General features: G+C 37.3%; 1 protein-coding gene across 1 annotated transcript in view; it reads left to right on the top strand.

Annotated features, from left to right (window-relative positions):
* Nucleotides 1-5648: 5648 nt before the first annotated feature.
* Smp_138960 (putative spfh domain protein 1 precursor.) overlaps nucleotides 5649-19214 on the top strand; it is a gene marked incomplete at both ends in the record, with an annotated part of 49064 nt that continues 35498 nt past the window's right edge. The window contains 7 exons of the mRNA XM_018798073.1: nucleotides 5649-5742; nucleotides 5775-5878; nucleotides 5917-5963; nucleotides 7282-7343; nucleotides 11026-11151; nucleotides 14131-14355; nucleotides 16340-16633. Of these exons, the coding sequence (XP_018653051.1) occupies nucleotides 5649-5742; nucleotides 5775-5878; nucleotides 5917-5963; nucleotides 7282-7343; nucleotides 11026-11151; nucleotides 14131-14355; nucleotides 16340-16633 (952 nt within the window). The remainder of the gene's footprint in view (nucleotides 5743-5774; nucleotides 5879-5916; nucleotides 5964-7281; nucleotides 7344-11025; nucleotides 11152-14130; nucleotides 14356-16339; nucleotides 16634-19214) is intronic.

The raw sequence follows: 19214 nt of genomic DNA, 5'->3' as shown, positions 1-19214 counted from the left end.
CCTACACAGGAGCGCGCTCACTTCGTCTCATATTTAGTCAAACCAGTTCAGCAAAACCGTTTTGCCATGCGAACGTGGTTGCTCGAACACCTGGATGAGAAAGTTTGCGCAACGTATTGAGGGTGTTTTGTCGATAATGCTTCCGGACGATTGGGCGGCCTCTACTTGTACTTGCGTCATATAGCAACGTTCGCCTACCTGTTCCCGTTTGTCTGATCCATAGAGCCAGGGTTGTCGGAGATAACTCGTGTTGAAGATGAGTGTCTTTCTTTTGAGACTAGGTAAGTTTAGGGAAGTCGATTCCTTGTAGACTATTCAAGAAGGTTATACGTGAAAAGACATTTGCAACTATATTATTTGCCTCAGAAATGTGTATATCGTCAGTAAACTGAGAAATGTAGTCCAGTTATCGAGACCCCCGAGTGGAGTTCTTGTCTGTAGTCACAATTAGAGGAAACGTTGAGAAGTTAGTGGCCGGTGATCATGGTGAATTCTCGACCTTCCGCAGAGTGTTGAAAACGCCGTACAGCACAATGCATGGCAAGAAGTCCCCTGACGGAAGTGTTATACCTTGAATCCATGTCCTGCAACTGTCTCAAGAGCAATGACAAAGGATGTCAGGTTTAGTTTACCAATTGTTGTAAGACTCCTCTATTTGCAGAGTTGGATTCGTCTATAGTGACACTAATAACCGCTTCGGTGTCCTGGTGTGCAAGCAACGTTGCTACGGCAATAAGTTCCTTAACAGCGGTGAATGCATTTTCCGCGACGTCGTCCAAATTGACGAATATCACATTCCCTCTAAGTTTCTCTGTTAAGTGTCCCATTAAAGACCCTCGATTTGGGATGAACTGTGGACGAATATGTGTGTAGTTGCTTGGATTGGTTCTGGGTAATCCCAAATGTCACCACTCTGTTTTTCCGTAGGCGGATGTCTTGAACATCAATAGTGTGTCCGAGAAAATCATCTGAGTTGGTCCCGATTTGACATTGCTGAATGTTTACAATGAAGCCATGCTTTTGGAATCAATCGAAAACTAGGTCCACATTCTGGAGATAAGATCCTCTGCGCGTAGGTGCGATCATGCAGTCATCAAAATACGCGTGCACGAAGTTGGAACCTCTGGATACGTCATCGATTACTCTCTGGAGAGTCTTAAACCGGAAGGTTTGACCGGAAATTCGTTGTCAGAAGGCAGTGATGGTAGTGTTTTTATGTGATTGTCATCAGCAGCCATGTGAATTTGGTAATATGCTTCAGTCTAGTCGGTTTTCGGAAAAACAGTTGCATCTTTGAAGATAGCTGTCAACTCGTGAATGTGAAGCAACGAGTAACGATCATGAACGGTCTTCTCATTCAGTCTCCGACAGTCACTAGTTGCACTTAAGCAACATGTACAATCATTTTGTGATAAATGTACAGACTCTGAGAATTGACAAAATAAGTGCAAATGATATCAAAAACTATTTAGGAAATAAGTTTGTTATGCCTATCTCCACAATCTCTAAATCTTGTATCGGAACTAAGCTTAAGTAGGTGTTTAAGGGGGTGTCTAGAGGTGTTGAGGATGCTGCAAGCCATTGAAAGGTCACCTCAGAGACGTCTGTACTCCAATGGGTAGGAGTAGAGTGATTAGAGGCGCTCGTCACAAGATTTGAGTTTGAGTCACCGAACTGATTTCTTGGCTCTCCGTTGGATACGCTACAGAGTATCCTTATCCTTTTGGGGTGAGAGAGGAAGTACTATGTATCAGTACTCTAAGTAGGGATGAACAAAACTGTTGAAGATTTTGGGGAGAGTACTTCCGTCGAAGTGGTCAAAAATGCACTGCCGATTGAGCAAGTCCAAGCGATTTCTCAGGAGTCCTTTAGGAGGAAAAGTGACATATTCTTAAGGACTAAAGACAGTATCTTACTATCATGTACCAACTTTCATTTCTTTTTCCTTTTTTATGGTTGATTGACCTAGGTTCCTGCCCGCAGATATTAGCGATCCACTGCTACTAGACACGGAAACACGTTAAGCGAAAGCTTCTTTCATTCCGTCCACAACCATTTGAACCATTTGGACGCCAATAATTACCGTCCTTTTTATGGATCATGTGCAAGTGATATGTTCATGATGTGTTCGATTTACGAATAATTTGCAAGTCTATCATGTGGCCGAATTCGTTTACGAACAACCTTAGCCTTTCAAAAGATAGTCCGCGCGCTTCCAAAAATACACGTGGACTTCAGTCGGGGTGTTGTGTAACATTGCCTGTTATACACATTAGTTGCGGTCGTATCCGTAAAGTTTGAGATACCTGTTTTGAACTTATATATATACCACCGACGTTGATGATCTATGTCGAATGATTGGAGGCCTACTCGAGTTAGACGGGAACGGTGTAACGAACAAGCTAACTTCGAGGTCACACCTCGCGACCAAAAGCTTACGTGGATTGCCCCATCGACGTATCAAGGGACCATGGATGCTCTAAAGACTGTACAACAAAACGGACGTTATTACAGGAATATATTAGTTAAAGTAGATACAAGCGAAGTAGAACCACTGCCGCATGGGCCAGTCCATGGCGTATGATCAACTGATGCGCTCTGATTGTCCTTGACCTTGACAGGGATCGATGATCTGTTCGACATTTAGTAACCCAAATGCCGGATGATTTGGCTAGGGTTCAGTGACATTTTACTGGCCCTACAGTATCATGAAAATTAACTATGATACTTAGTACTTCTGAAGGACAAATTTATGCTGGGGATAGAATAATATATTTAATGCGAATAGAAATAAGTTAAACATAATGAGCACGTCTGCAAGGCCGAACCATGCCATCTGTCTAATTGTTTTCAAGTTCATCACTTCCGAACTTCTCCATGTGTTACACGTCCAATACACGTCTTTTTAGTTATCATATGCTTGGCTTCGAAGATCAGTTAGTTGGGAAACACCACCACCACAAGTAGCCATCCGAATATACTGTCATAGTGAAGAGACTTATGCATACAATGCAACACTCTAGCGAAGCGTCTAACCTCATGCAGTACTGCAAGTTTTCGGGACGAAACTGGTACTTATAAATCAAGCACTTAGTAGTTTTTTTAATTTTCAAAAACAGTTACCCATTATGATTATCGGCATATTTCCCTATGAAGTAACGAAGCAGACGAAAATAAGAATTGGGCGAAAGTTCATTGATGCATCATCAACATTGGTACAGAAACAGCAACACTGGATGCCGAAAAATCAGTTTACAAGTTGGATATATAGTTAAGTTAAAAATACTACTACAAAGAACTTATGGTGGACAGTTCCTGTTACGTCTCTACACTTTGTTGTATTCCGATCCATATTTTCCATCGCGAAGAATACTACAGAAAGACAAGAGTTAGAGAAACTATAGTCCTACTTAATTATCGATGATTCTGAAGTAAAAATTGGCTTCGTTGAATCTCTACATATTGTCTGCCTAGTCTGGGTAGTAAAATTGTTGTTATTATGAAAGGTGTGAGTGTTATATATCATCCATCAAATACAATGTTTAAGCATATGATGAACTATACAGTTTACATTTCGCAATCGACCAAACTTACATGTGAGAGTTCGTCTTCTTATGTATATCTGTAGCTTATGACGGCAAGAACATCGGCATGTCACAATTTATCCTCGATCCGGTTCAATCTGCCCGCAATTATCTTTTGACTCCATAAAAACAGAAAAAGGCGCCCTCGGCCAAAATTTACCCAAACCGGACAAAATTTGCCCAAAAATAGGGAGATCGAGAAGTTACGAAGCAACAATCTGTCCAACGTGCGCACTACAAGACAGAGAGAGCTAAATCAATGTTCTTCGCAATTGTTTCGTGGTTTTTTCGCAGGAAAACCTGACATTCGTGCAACCCAACGGACATCAATCAGACCCTCAGCAATTGAAATACAGAATGACCGCCTCTTTTCCGGCCTTTCAAGGTCGTTAAAAGGAGACGGTGGAGCCCTTTGAAAAGCTCTGACTTTTAAACCGTACCTTGCTGTTTCCGTTCTTAGACGTTGTAAGTGGCCCCATAATATCGTTACCAACTCGCTGATGTGGACATTCTGTCCTCATTGGAACTAGCGGTGCATGGGTTATTTGTTGAGGTGACTTGATGGCATAGCACGTGTTACGATTTTTTATCAGAAGTCTGCCACGTCTTCATGGATGAACGGCCACCAATACCATTGGTAAATCACATGTTCAGTCTTCCGTTTCCCCGAGTGCACGAGTTCTCGGTACACCTGCTCCATAATATTCTGAACCTGTACATGTGTTTTTCTGGAATTTACATTAAAGTACTGATATGCAAAAAACTAGTATTCTGAGTACAATAAGCACAGATATATTATTGAAATTGAAAGAAGCGGTTTGAGTACAAAAAGGGGAAACTTATTACGAAATAGTTTTATTTCTTGTTCTGCAGGTTCAGATCGCGCAGGGCTTGATTCTCTTCTTCCAGTGCGTTTACTCTTTGTTGCCCTGTAATAAGATAAACAAACTTGAATTAGTAACGTCGCATGTAGTGATTTTAAATACCGGTACACTGGCTTTTTTATTGCATCGTTCGTTGCACTAGTGTTCTACTTTATATAACTAATTATTAGTAATTTATGCAAATATTCAGTCAGTCATTCAAAACGTGGAACCTAATGCATATGTGGAACGGCTTAAGTTGACTTACCTCAATAGCATTGTAATATGAAATTGTTAGAGCGAATCCCAATATAGCAGGACTAGTAACTGTTAGTGACAATGAAAAAAATATTAATATCTCCGATCCCTAATTAGGGATAGAACCTTCTAATGGAGAAAGTAAAAATTGGTGAAATAAATACTGAAGGAATGTATTACGAATTTAGAGACTGAAAAGCTATGAAATGAGTAAATAAACGTGAAATCAAACTTTTCTTTCTCTTAAAAACCTCTCGGCTGAAATATACTGTTTCTAGAAGGTACCGGAAATGTTTCGGCGTAAACAATAGTACCTAAAGGTTCCGTAAAAATATCGAGTTCGGATTCATCATTATGTTGACTAAATTTTATTCGTATTGTAAAGATATACGTGGCATAAGTCGCAATATCTAGATTACATACCTAGTGCATTACCGACATCATAACATAGGTAGTTCATGCGTCCTAATGTCACTCCAAGTCTTTATTATTCATGTGACTGATAATTAGTTGTACCACTTGCTATCTAATGATTGAATTGGACGAGTGACCAGTATTATATTAATGATGTGTATGTACTTAAACCACTAAATAGCATCTCTACTATTCATATCAGTACCCACTCACTAATACACTGCAGCACTGTTCTTGCATCATTTTGTCCTACGAACTAACTCCTATCACGAGATTACTGCTTAGAGTCCACACTAGATTTTAAGTTGAAGACATGCTAATGTGAAAGGTGTGAAATATGAAATTCATTCTGAATATTAAGATATTTCTCACACACCGACCTTTGTCACGACGTTTGTAATTTGATTAGTGGTGTTTTATTCCAAACAATAGATCAACCTGGCCACGTTCCCCATTTTTAACGTTAACGTGTTTATTTTAGATTGCTTCACTTGACTAAGTACATTCACCGTACAAAAAGCTTTATGCGATGGATAACTACCATTCATTGTTACCGATTTTTGCAGCAGTTTTCGCGGCATGGAGTATTTTACTCGGAATGGCCTTCCATCAAATTGATGAAGGTTAGTGCCCTAATAAAAATTTACAAAGACAGGTCATGTTGGTGTCTATTACCGTGGTGGTGCTCTACTTTCTCAGACCAACGGACCCGGTTATCATCTGATGATTCCCATCATAACCACATACAAACCTGTTCAGGTATGTATTACACGTTTTCAGAATATTTTGTTTGACAGATTACTTTGCAAACCGATGAAGTAAAGAATGTTCCTTGTGGTACAAGGTAATTTTAGTAAAAAATAATTGTCTCGATTTGTCTTATATAGCTAAAAGCCAAACTGTTATAAAAGTTTTGCTCGATTTAATCAAGATAATCATTAAGCACTGACGCTCGAGATTCTCGCTGAATGACATAATTATTGTGCCACACTCTAAGCTACTTGCTTCTGTATTTCATATGTATAAAAGAACGCATTTTATGTTGTAGAATGAACAATAGGACACTATATTGTAAATACTGACTCCCGATCGTTTTGTTTATCAATTATTAATAATTGTAAGTGGTAGGAATAATATGTTAAGATTCAAAGTTACTATAATCAGTATTAGCTTTCGGTGGAATATAATTATATGATTCAGTTACCAATGAAGCAACCACTCATCTCCAGATTTTACGGTTTTGTAGACTTAATTATTCCTGTTTTATATATCACATAAAATATTCCTGGTGGGAACTACTTGTGAAAAGCTTTCTGGTGAAAACCACATAATCATTCCGTTTTACTGTTTCTAAACACTGTTTGGAAGTCTGTCGCTATGTCTTATTTTACAAGGTTTGCTAATACTTTAGCTTTTTATCGATCTCATAAACGATGCTGTTTACCCGTTGTTTACATGTATACGTTCATCTGATCATTACTTAGAAAGTACATCACTCTCTTTGTAGAGATCTAGCTTTGTGTTTGAAATTTACCGTGTAACCAAAAAACTAATCTTTTTTTAAAATACTAGTAGTTGTGTACACTGTAAAGCTGTTGTAAACTGTCATTCTAGAGTTGATTCTAATTAATTATAAGTTAAAGTTTTGCTTCCTAAAATGATGACAGAATAAAAGCCAATGTTCTGATCAGTAAAATTCACTGTGCATTTAAGTATAATCATGGTTATTATCTAATGACCGATTGATGTATGCTATTCTTATTATGTAAGGAGTCCTTTTCAATCTAAATAACCCTGGACGTAATATCTTTATTTGTGGTAGTAAACTCCAAAGTTCCAGTTATTTAAGATAATATATTCCTACAAAAGTAGGAGGTACAAGTTTCTAATGGACACTAATAAAATCATACCTAAGTTTCAGGTGCTCGAACGACTCTCCTGTAATTGCCCAGTATTTATTCAAACTACATTACATCAGTTTTGGTTAACAAAAATTTTATCGTACAAGCAATTTCAGATGTTTAACTAACTCCGAGGCGATGTGTGGGTTTTTAACCATGCTAACTATTGTCCATTTATATTTTTACTCATTTTTATTGAGCTATTAAACTAGTGTATCTTCATTGTCTATCTTTGTTCTCCATCTTCCTTACTACAACCAGTGGTGGAGTTGTCATTTATTTTGATCGTGTTGAAGTGGTCAATTATTTGGCGCCTGAAAGTGGTAAGTTCGTTGGTTTTACTTTTTTAATTAATCTATTTTTTCCAATAAATTGAGAATCTAAGGCAAATCATTTAAATCTTTAAACAAATGTACAGTATGCACAAGGGTTTCAAACATTTCTGACAGTTCCTGAAATACACTTATTATTGAACTCTGGTCCAATTTAGTTAGCCTTATTATGCTACATTGACTAAGAAAATTAACTGTTTTAAATCTATTGAAATGTACTAACAATCCAGTCCAGTTATTTTCAAACCATCACTGACTGATATTTAATCACAAGTAAATTGCTGTTAATCGATTCGGTACTTTTAGATATGCGCCTGGTAAATTTGTATGGACCTACATCAAGATATTATCAAATGGTATAGCGGAAATTGGAAAGACATTCAAAATAAAATTATGCTGCATATAAAATGTGATGGGGTTCACTAAAATGATTTATTCACGTTGTGAATTATTAATCTTTTCAAACACATTTAGTCATGAAAATTTAATTGTCCCTCATTTGACTACTTGAAGATCATGATTTCTGTCACAATAGTCTTCTTTCAATAGGCTGAATTGAAAAATTTGTACTAAATTACTGATTGATCAAATAAAGCCATCTGCAAACTGTTTGAATATCGTTATAATTGGCATTTGTTCCTTTGACGAAGTATGTTTCAAACTACGGAGCTCCCAATTTATTTAGAAATATTAATATAGAGTTATAAACTCACGTAAGTTAGACAGCCAGTAAAAATTTGGTAAGGGTATACTATACTGAGGAGCCAATTATATTTAAGATAACGCCTCTTGGATTTTCTCTGTGAAATTTAAAACGTAGTGACGGTTAGCTTAAATCTCAATGGAACCTAAATAAAAATTTACTATATCTAGTTATCAGAATACGTAAAATTGAGAAATACATATGTTTTACAAGCACATAATGAACATAATATGGTATGTAGGCTAAATTGCAAAAGTCATCTACTGATGCAGATTTTATCTGACTGAATGAACATACTTGGTTCAGCTTTCGTAACATTTTGCAATACTTGAAATGCTTCAGCTGTTCACTTTTCTTTATGGTTGGAATAACCCTGTCAAACTGTTTGCTGATTTAATTTATAGGTTCTCAAGTTCTATAGGATTATTCGGAGATATTTATTTATTTATGTAAACACATAAACATTGGTACAAGGAAGCACCAAATAGACATGCGCTACATAAATCATTCGACTTGTGTGAGAGCTGGGATACTGCTCGGGTGCCCAAACCGAAGCAGATGGTTTTCTTAGGGGGCCATTCTCGGAGCCTTTGACCTAAAGGTCTAGTTCATAAGGCAGTAGAGCAACGTCAGGAGATGCAGTCCCATGATAGTCAGTGCCCAACGATTGGTTCATATGCCATTGGTTTGGAATCAGGGTTTTCCAACTCTCCTAGGTGAACTCTCCGTGTACACCAGCCCTGTTAAAGTGCCGGACATTCGTTTTTCGTCCTCTCAATTTCGTAAACAACACTTGTGGTGCGAGAAGGCAGTGAGTAGGACTTTCTGGTAGTGGTTGTATGTACGTGGCCATGTGAGAGTGATTCGAGAGGGGGAACTAATTCTCCCCACTCTCGGCTGTACCACGGCATTTTGGGGCATTCGGAGGTATGTTTGTTTGGATTCACGACTCTTCAATATTGAGTGTATCAAAATCTATCTGACTTAATCTATAGGTACAAAGCGGTATCGATGTAAAGGGGATCTTTCGATGAGTGTTGGTTACCTTATGGAATGCTTTGATTTTACAGTGTTAAGATTCTTCGGAGTTCTGTTCTGCCATAGTGATGAGGTGCAACTACACTATCAATCCATAACATTTGATTTATGATTCAACAATTTGTTATTTCGTAATAGTACATTTTTCCTGTCTATCGTGACTCATTCTGTATTAGAAAGTCGTCTCATGAAATGTTGACTCTTACTAAAGTGCATTCAAGCCACATAAAAGGATCTAATAATTCTATAGACCCCAAGAATTTATAGATTAAATTAGCAATAACGGTACGTGGCTTATTAACAACGATCAAATCGATGTTAATAATATCCAACTAATTCAGAAAGATTTTACAGTTATAAAGGAAACTGAACGACTGAAGCTTTCCATGTATTACTAAACTCAGCTATGCTCAGTAAAAAGGAACGCTTAACTATCCATCTAACTTCAACCATTTATCCGAATAGCCACATTTAATTTGTTTTCATCTTAAACTATTAGCACATACCCTACTTTTTTGTAGTACAAATATCGCATTTTTCACAAATACGATTATATCATGTAAAATCACCTTGACCTAAATAACGTGTTTGTATTGTACTACTATGTAGTTAATTGGTAGATTTTAAAAAATACTAAACAGAGTTGGATTGTGGCCAGTAGTGGCATACAGGACGTCCGTCTCGTTCTATTTGTGATGGGTCAGCTAGATGTACCTGCACTGCAGTGTTAGTATGCACACCAGGACTCCAGTCCAGTACCTTTCAATTCGAATGCTCAACGCATCATCCACGTAGCTACTGAATCAAGATAGCCAATAACTTATGCAACGGTGATGAATTTTAGTTTCTTTGTAACAGTTTTTAAAATCTTCCCTTTTATATTAAGAACAGCAATGGATTAGTCTCCTTTATTATATGTACATTATGTACAGATCCCAGGTACATCCTGCTGACAAGTCACAAATCAGTCAGTCAGTCAGTTACAACGTAGAACTTCGTACGTACGTACATCAGTTCGAGTTGCCATACCACATTAGCACAGAGATGAAGTTGTCGATTCAAATCCCATATTGGTAGAAGTAGTAAGAGTATAAGTATTATGTGAAAGATAAGGGTTTGAAGATGTTATTGAAGGAGTATAATTCAGTGGAACAAATTTGTAAAGAGAAGAAGGATAGGTGCATGTGGAATTCAGAAGATTAGAATTTGGTAGAGCACAAAGAGTGTATGCACCTTCGCCATTGCAAACGATTTTGAGCCATGTCATTCAAGGTCTCTAACTATCGGTTGCTATCATCTCGCGGATCCCAACCAGGTAGTCTACACCTACCAACATGACCCAGTCCACTTGTCAGCGACTTCAAGTCACAAATAGAAACGAGCCCTCTATATTCTTTTGCTAACTACTATTCAACTTTTCTTAATATGCTCCTGATAGCTGCACTATCTAGACAACCTTCATATATACTATAAACAGACTGATCAGTTGCAGTCCTTAACAGAGAAGGTCCGAACAACCTCCACAAATGAGTTATTTTAAAAATTACTCCCCACTTCTCTAGTTCTGTGTTCTTTTTGTTGTTTAACCCAGACATTTGAAATGAATTAAGTAAAAATGGTCATTACGCTTTAAAAATAATGTCATCAAAATAACTCCATTGTCTTAATATACCTGATATATTGATTGAAAGATGTTTTTTTATTTGTATTAGTATACTACGAGTGTTGATCAATTATTATTTTAAATAATACATGTAAAAACGAAACTCATACACCAATCTCTAAACTTATATAATGAACTGTCTTGGTCATCATGTGAAATTTCAACATTTTTTTTTCAAATATTTCCGCAAGATATTTAGTTAGTTTAAAAATTATCTGATTATGTAATCCATTTCCGTGTGTTTCTTCTGTTGTACATTCGCTTTCTAGTTCATGACATTGTCAAGAATTATACTGCTGATTATGACAAAACACTAATATACAATAAAATTCATCATGAACTAAACCAATTTTGTAGTATACATACTCTACAAGAAGTGTACATTGAATTATTTGGTAAGCAGTTTTTTATTTCTATAATTTTTGAGACATTTTTTGTCTAAGTCGTCTTTCATTAGTAATGCTCCCTGTAAGTCTTCAAATTGTGCAGTTTTTGTATTATTTTCGGTAATCAGTGATAGTTCTGAAATATAAGAGATTCTTGCCAACTTTTTCTAATTCATATTTTCCCATTGACCTCTTCTGTTATCTGATTGGCCATTATCGCCTTTAGTTTGCAATTTTTGTTGTCTCGAGGTTGTTTCTGCCATATAGACAGAGTTCTTATACTACATGTTTGACTTCTCTTTGAAATAGTAAAGCACTAAAATGTAATTTTTAGGGACAGCAAGTATCAGTTCTACGCATGGTTTCAGAATAGCTCTAATATATATATATATATATATATATATATATATATATATATATATATGCTATTCGGTCCAAGTTGGCATATCTGATTAGTGTAACAAGATTGAAATAGTGTGATCGAAATAATGTAAAACCATTGTTAAAAAGGGTGATTAAACCTTGAGAGCATATTTTTAGAGACATAGTGGAAGCTCTTCCAACTCATCCGAGCCACTGGCAGCAAGAAGTCTGGTGTGAGTGGAACAATTTGCGAAAATGACGGGATGCCAATCACTAACATCTCTCGACGTCTTGTACGATGGCGGAATCTTTCGAAGGGCAGTTCAACTGGCCTGCTGCTCCGGCAACATCAACCAGTTTGTCCTGCCCCCCATGGCCGGTGAAGACTGATCCACCAAACGAGGCGGAAGTCCGCAAGGAACTCCAACTCTTGAAACGCTACAAATCACCGGGCCCAGATGACTTACCTCCGGCTCTTTTTAAAGATGGTGGTGACTTTCTGGCTAAGGAACTGACTGTGTTGTTTGCAAAGGTTTGGGAGCTAGAAAGTGTTCCAACATCATGGAATGAGTCAATAGTCGTCCCTATCTTTAAAAAGGGTTCACGTTGTTCCTGTAACAACTATCGGGGGATAAGTCTACTTCCGATTGCGTCTAAACTATTGGCTTCTATCATTCTTCGTAGGTTGTTTAAAACCCGAGAACGACTGACTCGCGAGGAGCAGGCTGGTTTTCGTCCTGGTCGAGGATGCATTGATCACATCTTCACCCTCCGCCAAATGTTAGAATACCGTCATACTTATCGCAGGCCAACAATCGTAGTGTTTCTTGATACCAGGGCTGTCTTCGATTCGTTGGACAGGACTGTTCTCTGGGATTGTCTATTGAAGAAGGGTGTGCCTGAGAAGTTCATTAACATCTTAAAGGCCCTGTATACGAACACCTCAGGCAGAGTGAGGGCATACAACCACCTTTCTCCCTTGTTCCATTCGAGCAGTGGGGTTAGGCAGGGTTGCCCAATCTCACCATTCCTCTTCAACTTTACCATCGACGACATCCTGGAAACAGCTCTGATGGATGTAAGTAATGGCGGTGTGGATATGTTGCCTGGAGAACGACTTCTCGACCTCGAGTATGCGGATGATATTGTCTTACTGTGCGATAATGCCCAAAGCATGCAATCCGCACTTAATCAGTTGGCAATCAGTGTCCGCAGGTACGGCATGTGCTTTGCACCCTCCAAGTGCAAGGTACTCCTACAAGACTGGCAGGATTCTCATCCTGTACTCACCCTAGATGGTGAGCAGATTGAAGTAGTTGAGAAGTTCGTGTATCTAGGTAGCTACATAAGTGCTGGTGGTGGCGTGAGTGATGAGATTGATGCACGTATAATGAAAGCCAGAGCGGGTCATGCCAATCTTGGCCATCTTTGGCGCCTTCGTGATGTTAGTCTGGCTGTAAAAGGTCGGATCTACAACGCGTCGGTGAGAGCAGTTTTGCTCTATGCTTGTGAAACCTGGCCTCTCCGAGTTGAGGATGTTAGACGACTCTCTGTGTTCAGTCATCGTTGCCTCCGAAGGATTGCTGACATCCAGTGGCAACACCATGTTAGTAATGCAGAGGTTCGGCATCGTGTGTTCGGGCGCAGAGACAATAATTCGGTTGGTGTCACCATCTTGAAACACCGACTTCGGTGGCTTGGACATGTTTTACGAATGTCGTCCCAGAGACTTCCACGTCGTGCATTATTTGCCGACTCTGGGATTGGTTGGAAAAAGCGGAGAGGAGGTCAGTGTATGACATAGTGTCGTGGTATGAAAGAAAGCTGCAAAGGGCTAGCTTCTGTTGGTCCTTCACGACTCCCTGGCTGGGGTCCGAGAGATGGTGCAACACAGTGGCTAGAGACGTTCAGATATGGCTCAGAATAGAAGCCAGTGGCTATCCTGCTGTAACCTTCTTTTACTTTCTTCATAAAGAGTGGTTCTAACTTTCCTAACTGAAAGAGTCTTCTGGTTGTACATTTCAGTCCGCCTTATCTTCCCATCCCTTCTCTTCCTACTTTCATTATTTTGTGTGGCGCATATGTATCTGGTGCCCTTTTGTACCAATATATATGTGTTTAAATAAATAAATAAAGTGGAAAGGTACATGAAAAAAGTTACTGGAATTCGATATCGCAAGGAAGGAAAAGTGAATGGATCTGTGCCATCGCAAACAATTTTGAGCCAGGTTACTCAAAGTCTTCAACCAGTGATTGCAGTTTTCACACGGATTCCAACCACGTAATCTACATTTACCAACATGCCTCAGATAAACAGTCAGTCACTTCATGGGCTGATGCCACGTTTTGATTTGACCACCCCTAGCTTCCTTTCAACTTACTTCTGCACTTCCAACCATCATTACCTGAATCACTACTAGATTAGAATGATAGTTTATCAACTCATCTAACTGAGCTCTCTTTCTGACCATTAACGTGATTTCAGCAGCATTTACTTCCCCTAGCTTGTTCACTTTTGTTTAAAAACACAAACTCAATGGTGTATTTTATATTCGTAGACCTATTTTAGTTTTTCGTTTACTTTTCATACTTCTAAAAAAACAATACATGATTTTATTTTAATAGATCAAATAGATGAATTTTTAAAGCGAACATTGCAAGCAGATCTAGTTTTAATGGCTCCTGGTCTATATATTCAAGCGGTACGAGTTACTAAGCCTAAAATTCCTGAAGCAATTAGACGCAATTATGAAGCTATGGAAGCTGAAAAAACAAAACTACTAATTGCTGAACAACATCAGAAGTTAATTGAACGAGAAGCTGAAACTGAGCGTCGTCGTGCAATAATTGGTTAGTTTATGCTTTTTTTTTCAAATTATCCCACTCCCGAATACGCATGTGTTTGCCACTTTAAAAAAAGCTGATTTGTCTCTTATTTAATGGCTTCATATAATTTTCTACTTGGATGTATTTTATTTGTATCATACATGTCTCCCTAACTTAGAATTCAGATCTACTATGACAATGGATTGGATTCCTTTTATTTTTATACATTTACTGTCATTCAGTATAAATCATGTTGTCACCACTATTTTATGACAAGTGATAAACTACTCATGTTCTTTTCAAATTTCTGTGACCCAGAGCCTATAGACTATTAGATTTAATTTTTAGTTAGTTAATAATACGACCGCATATGGCATAGTTTTGGAGTTAGATATTTATGGTCATCTTGTAGAATGCATACAAATATTCTTATTTAACGACCGAGTTGCACATAAATATTCTAACAGTAAATGTCGAAGTTTTCTGAAACTGCGTTAGTGTAGCAGCTGACCAAATAAACATTGACAATTTTCAAACCTTTAATTACAGTGTTCACACATCACTCGCTCAATGGAAAGCATAATTCTTTATACAAATAAGAAACAAGCAGTGCATAGCTGTTTAGACCGATAATATCAATAATTAAAGATACAAATTTATTTTCTACATTTCAGAAAACAGTCTAACCATATAATTTAAACAAATTTTCACAAAGTAGCGCACAGAATTAAACCAAACGAAGCGAAACACTTAAGAATAGGAAACTAAACTGAAATACATTAGTAAGATTATAACGAAATAAAATAAATGATTTACTGTAACAGAGTAATACAACGTGTAACGATGAAAATGGGAAAATAGTTAAATATAGCTCTAAGTACTTTTTATTAATTATCATTATATCATAAGAAATAAAAATCTAGGCTGAAGTGTGAGTAAAATATGTTATGAACTCTATTTTCCATCCGGTTAATATCAGCTAATGAAATCTTTCATCCAACAATGCCTTCCTTGAACTTTAATCATCGAGCTGTTCTAGTCTTTTTGATATATCGAATCATTATTTCACTTTGAAAATTTTTATTTCTATCAAACCAGGGGCATATTAAGACAAAATTTCAACAAACTACATTTGTACACATTTTGTTTACCCTTAAAAATTTCTATTTTCAACTCAAAGCTAACCAAAAAACTAGATATCTTGAGTGGGAAATAAATAACTCCGAACTCGTAAGATTATTTTGTGTTTTCCTTGATGTTTTCGTGAATCCGTCTTAGAAATCTGTTCCCACTTCACCATATTTCGAAGGTAATATAATAACCTTAATATGTTAGGGATTAGTGATTTTCAGATCTTTCAAGTCATCTCAAGCATAATTGTGACCAATCACTAAACAGTATTGTATATGATGTTCAGTTATTTACTCATAGTTATGTCAATCGACCGCTGTAAATTATTATCATTCTAATTAAGATCATGAACCAACCGATGTTATACCGCCATTGAAAACCTGGAAGTACTGGACGATCGTTTTACCCTAGTATAGGACTTCTCAACAATGTTCACCCACGACCGTGCACGAGGGATTCAAACCCTGGACCTTCTGTCTCACGCGCAAATGCTTAAATTTTAGACCACTGAGCAAGCATCCAACAGTCTTGATGTCTAACTTCAACCAATCCACGATATTGCACTACCATCCATCGTCTTTGGTGCGGTTGAACTCCACTGGTCACAGCTTCGTGATCTCAATTAAAAATCAACAGTCTCCATAATCCTATACAGATTATTGTTATTTGTTCAATTATTAATATGGCTTTCATTATGCTTATATAATCACTTTATTTATTATTAAATTTGATGTTGGTAATCTTGAATGTTTCACATACTCCAAAACATCACATTCATTAATACATTTTTGTAAACTCAAGCTACTTGTAGCTGATGTAAGTTGTTGTTATATTCTTTATTTACTCAAAATGAAGTTTTGTTTTTATAATAAATTAGAGGCTGAGAAGTTGGCTGAGGTTTCTGCGATAGAATGGCGAGCTAAATTAGTTGCTCAAGAGCATGAACGAAAAATAAGTGAAGTTGCAGATGCTACACAACTAGCTCGATCTAAAGCGCTTACAGACGCAGAATATTATCGTGCCATGAAAGAGGCTGAAGCGAGCCATTTAAAGTTAACTCCAGCCTATTTGGAATTAGCAAAATACCAAGCCTTGGCACAAAACTCTAAAGTTTACTTTACTGGTGACCAAGGAAATCTTATTATGGATCTTTTGAATCAAATGTCTTCAAGTTTGTCTAAGTCGAATGCGTCAACCAAAGATCAGGTCACATCTTCATTTGTGTAGCATTTCTTCGTCTTTTTAGTAATTGTACTATCTAAATAGTTTTATATTTCATTCAAAGTTGTCTCTTTATGTACATTTTTGTGATATTGTACAACGAACCAGAAACTTTTTTATCTGTTAGTTCTTTTTTTTTATACACACCGACTACATAATGTATGCTTCATTTTCTAAGCCACTGACCTGTCATAACGTATGCTCTTGCAGATGATATGTTCATCTTTCGGTGGTACTGAAAACCATTGGTGTGTTTGTAATATTAGCAAGCGAAACATTTGTGTTTAGTAGCAGAACTGCTAGGTAAAAGCAACATTTCGTGTTATAAAGAAAACCCAGTGCAATATTTGTACCACTATGGTTGATCAGTACAAAAGGATGTTGGTTGGTGATTTAGTGAGGTTCATGTCGATTCTTCATCCTTTGGTAATATGCCATCAGATATTTATGTCGACCTGGGTTTACACATTAAGATTACCTAAGAAAGGATGAATAAACTCAGAGATATTTCGTAGCGGAGCGTCGTTCTGAGATGGCATTCGCTGTGATTACCTTGTTGATTAAAACGGGAGTCTTAACCCTGAATATCTGTACATTATTTTGGGACACGTAGGTGCATGATGTAGCACACAACTGCGACATTCTTACTCTAGGTAGCTTGGCCCCAGGTTGCGGGTTATCCATATCTCTACTGAAGATATGACTGTTGGCAAAATCTTAATTTCCACGTAGTGCTTTCTTTTTCAAAATGTGCCTGCATAGTGACTAGAGGCGTTAACGCAGGTTTAGAAGGTTATATATAACTCACTTTTCTAGCCAAATGATCCCTAGACCCGGAGAAAACAGTGGTGTTGGTCTTTTTAGTGATCCTGAACTCTATGTGCACCGTCCTGTCCTTTTACGTGTGTACATCATTTTGTCAGAAGAATAATCTCTTAATGATTCCTAACCTAGAGCTGGATTTTTTTCTCTAGCGGAATCGTCACTTTAGTCGGTTTCGCACCGTTAAAATTTGTCTTTCAGTCTCAATATAATTGACAGAAGACTTACCGGCACATAAATGATGTGACGGAAGATTAGAGATTTCTTCAGAAATTTAACTATACCTAAGCTTCAGTAATGTTCGCCAAATTTAAACATGTTCAGTAGTGCATAGCAGGTTTAGTTGATTTAAGCGAAAAAATGAAGGAAAAGTGGAGTATGTAAATAACTTAATAAATTCTCTTGAGAAACAATTACAGTAGAGGGCAATATAAGCACCATGGAAGGGGTCACAGTATGAGTCAATTGCGAAAATGAGTGGTTGTTTGTCAATATGTGTGTCGTGTATGGTGTAGATAAGATGAATATGTAAAAGGGGAACACTATCGTTTAGTCTGGTGTCGAGTAGGTAGTGTTGCATCAGTAGTGGTATTAAGTAAGGTATCAGCAAGTGTTGGTCACTCTTCAGGCTGACGACCAGACTGACCAGCTATTCTAACGTTTCCCAGACCCAGCTAATTAAAGTAAGAAGTTCAAGTTGGAAGCGAGGAAAATATATTCCGTAGCAGCCAGAAGCACAGCAACAAAGGTGAAAAAATCTAACGTATGTATACAGCAATAAACTTTCCTTGAGCAGTATTACAAAATAACACACTCAAAGAAACAATGGACCAATAGCGTTTAAGATATTTTCCAAGTGGGGAATTCGACCCGGAGGTGGAAAACCGCTTTTGGCACGAAAACAAAAAATTCAAAATAAAATTACAAAATCAAGCCATTTGCCGAGTAAGTGCTGGCGATTTGACATCCCCAACAGATTTGCCTCTACAATACATCCCATTGTTTTGAAATGAAAATTCCCCTGCATGAACATTTGAGAAATCGTCAACAAAAGTTCGAAGAAAGGCAATTACACCAAGCATTCCTACATAAAAAATAAACTACCACTCTAGCGTCAAACATATCTCAAAGTGGAATTCATATAAGTTGTTCATGCTACTCATTCTTGGAGTAAGACTAGATTGGTTGAACTACTTGTTGAGACTAAAAGCGTAGCAATAAACACCATGTTCATCGACCAAGCTTAAATATATGGCACTGTTATACGCAGCCCTCACAATGAAAGTAGTAAATGTAGATTTTACTGATCCATTATCATCGTGATTCCGAACATTCCAGACATAAATTATCAGAATAAAAATAAGGTGCTGACTTAGCTTAATTTATATATACCAGAAAATGTCTGAAATTTGTCAGTCTTAAGGACACACTGTGGTGGACCAAAATGTATGATAACCAAAAATTAGCAACAAAAATATGTCTATAGTTTATGTAACAATTAACAGTTAATAAGTTAATTACACACAAATAACAAAATAAGGGACGTTACTTAAGTCTTCAGGCTATTGCGTGTTCGGCTGAGTTTGGTCCAAATAATCCACAATTATAATAAATTAGTTATCCCAATATGGACGATATAGATCCAATAGGTTTACCAAGCATAGAATTCAATAAGAATATGTTGTACTCAAAACGGAAGGAAGTCAAGT

Source organism: Schistosoma mansoni, chromosome 6, assembly GCF_000237925.1.
Source record: "Schistosoma mansoni strain Puerto Rico chromosome 6, complete genome".
Taxonomy (NCBI): Eukaryota; Metazoa; Platyhelminthes; class Trematoda; order Strigeidida; family Schistosomatidae; genus Schistosoma; species Schistosoma mansoni.
The sequence above is the reverse complement of the archived record's forward strand: the minus strand, read 5'-3'. Positions and strand labels throughout refer to the sequence as shown.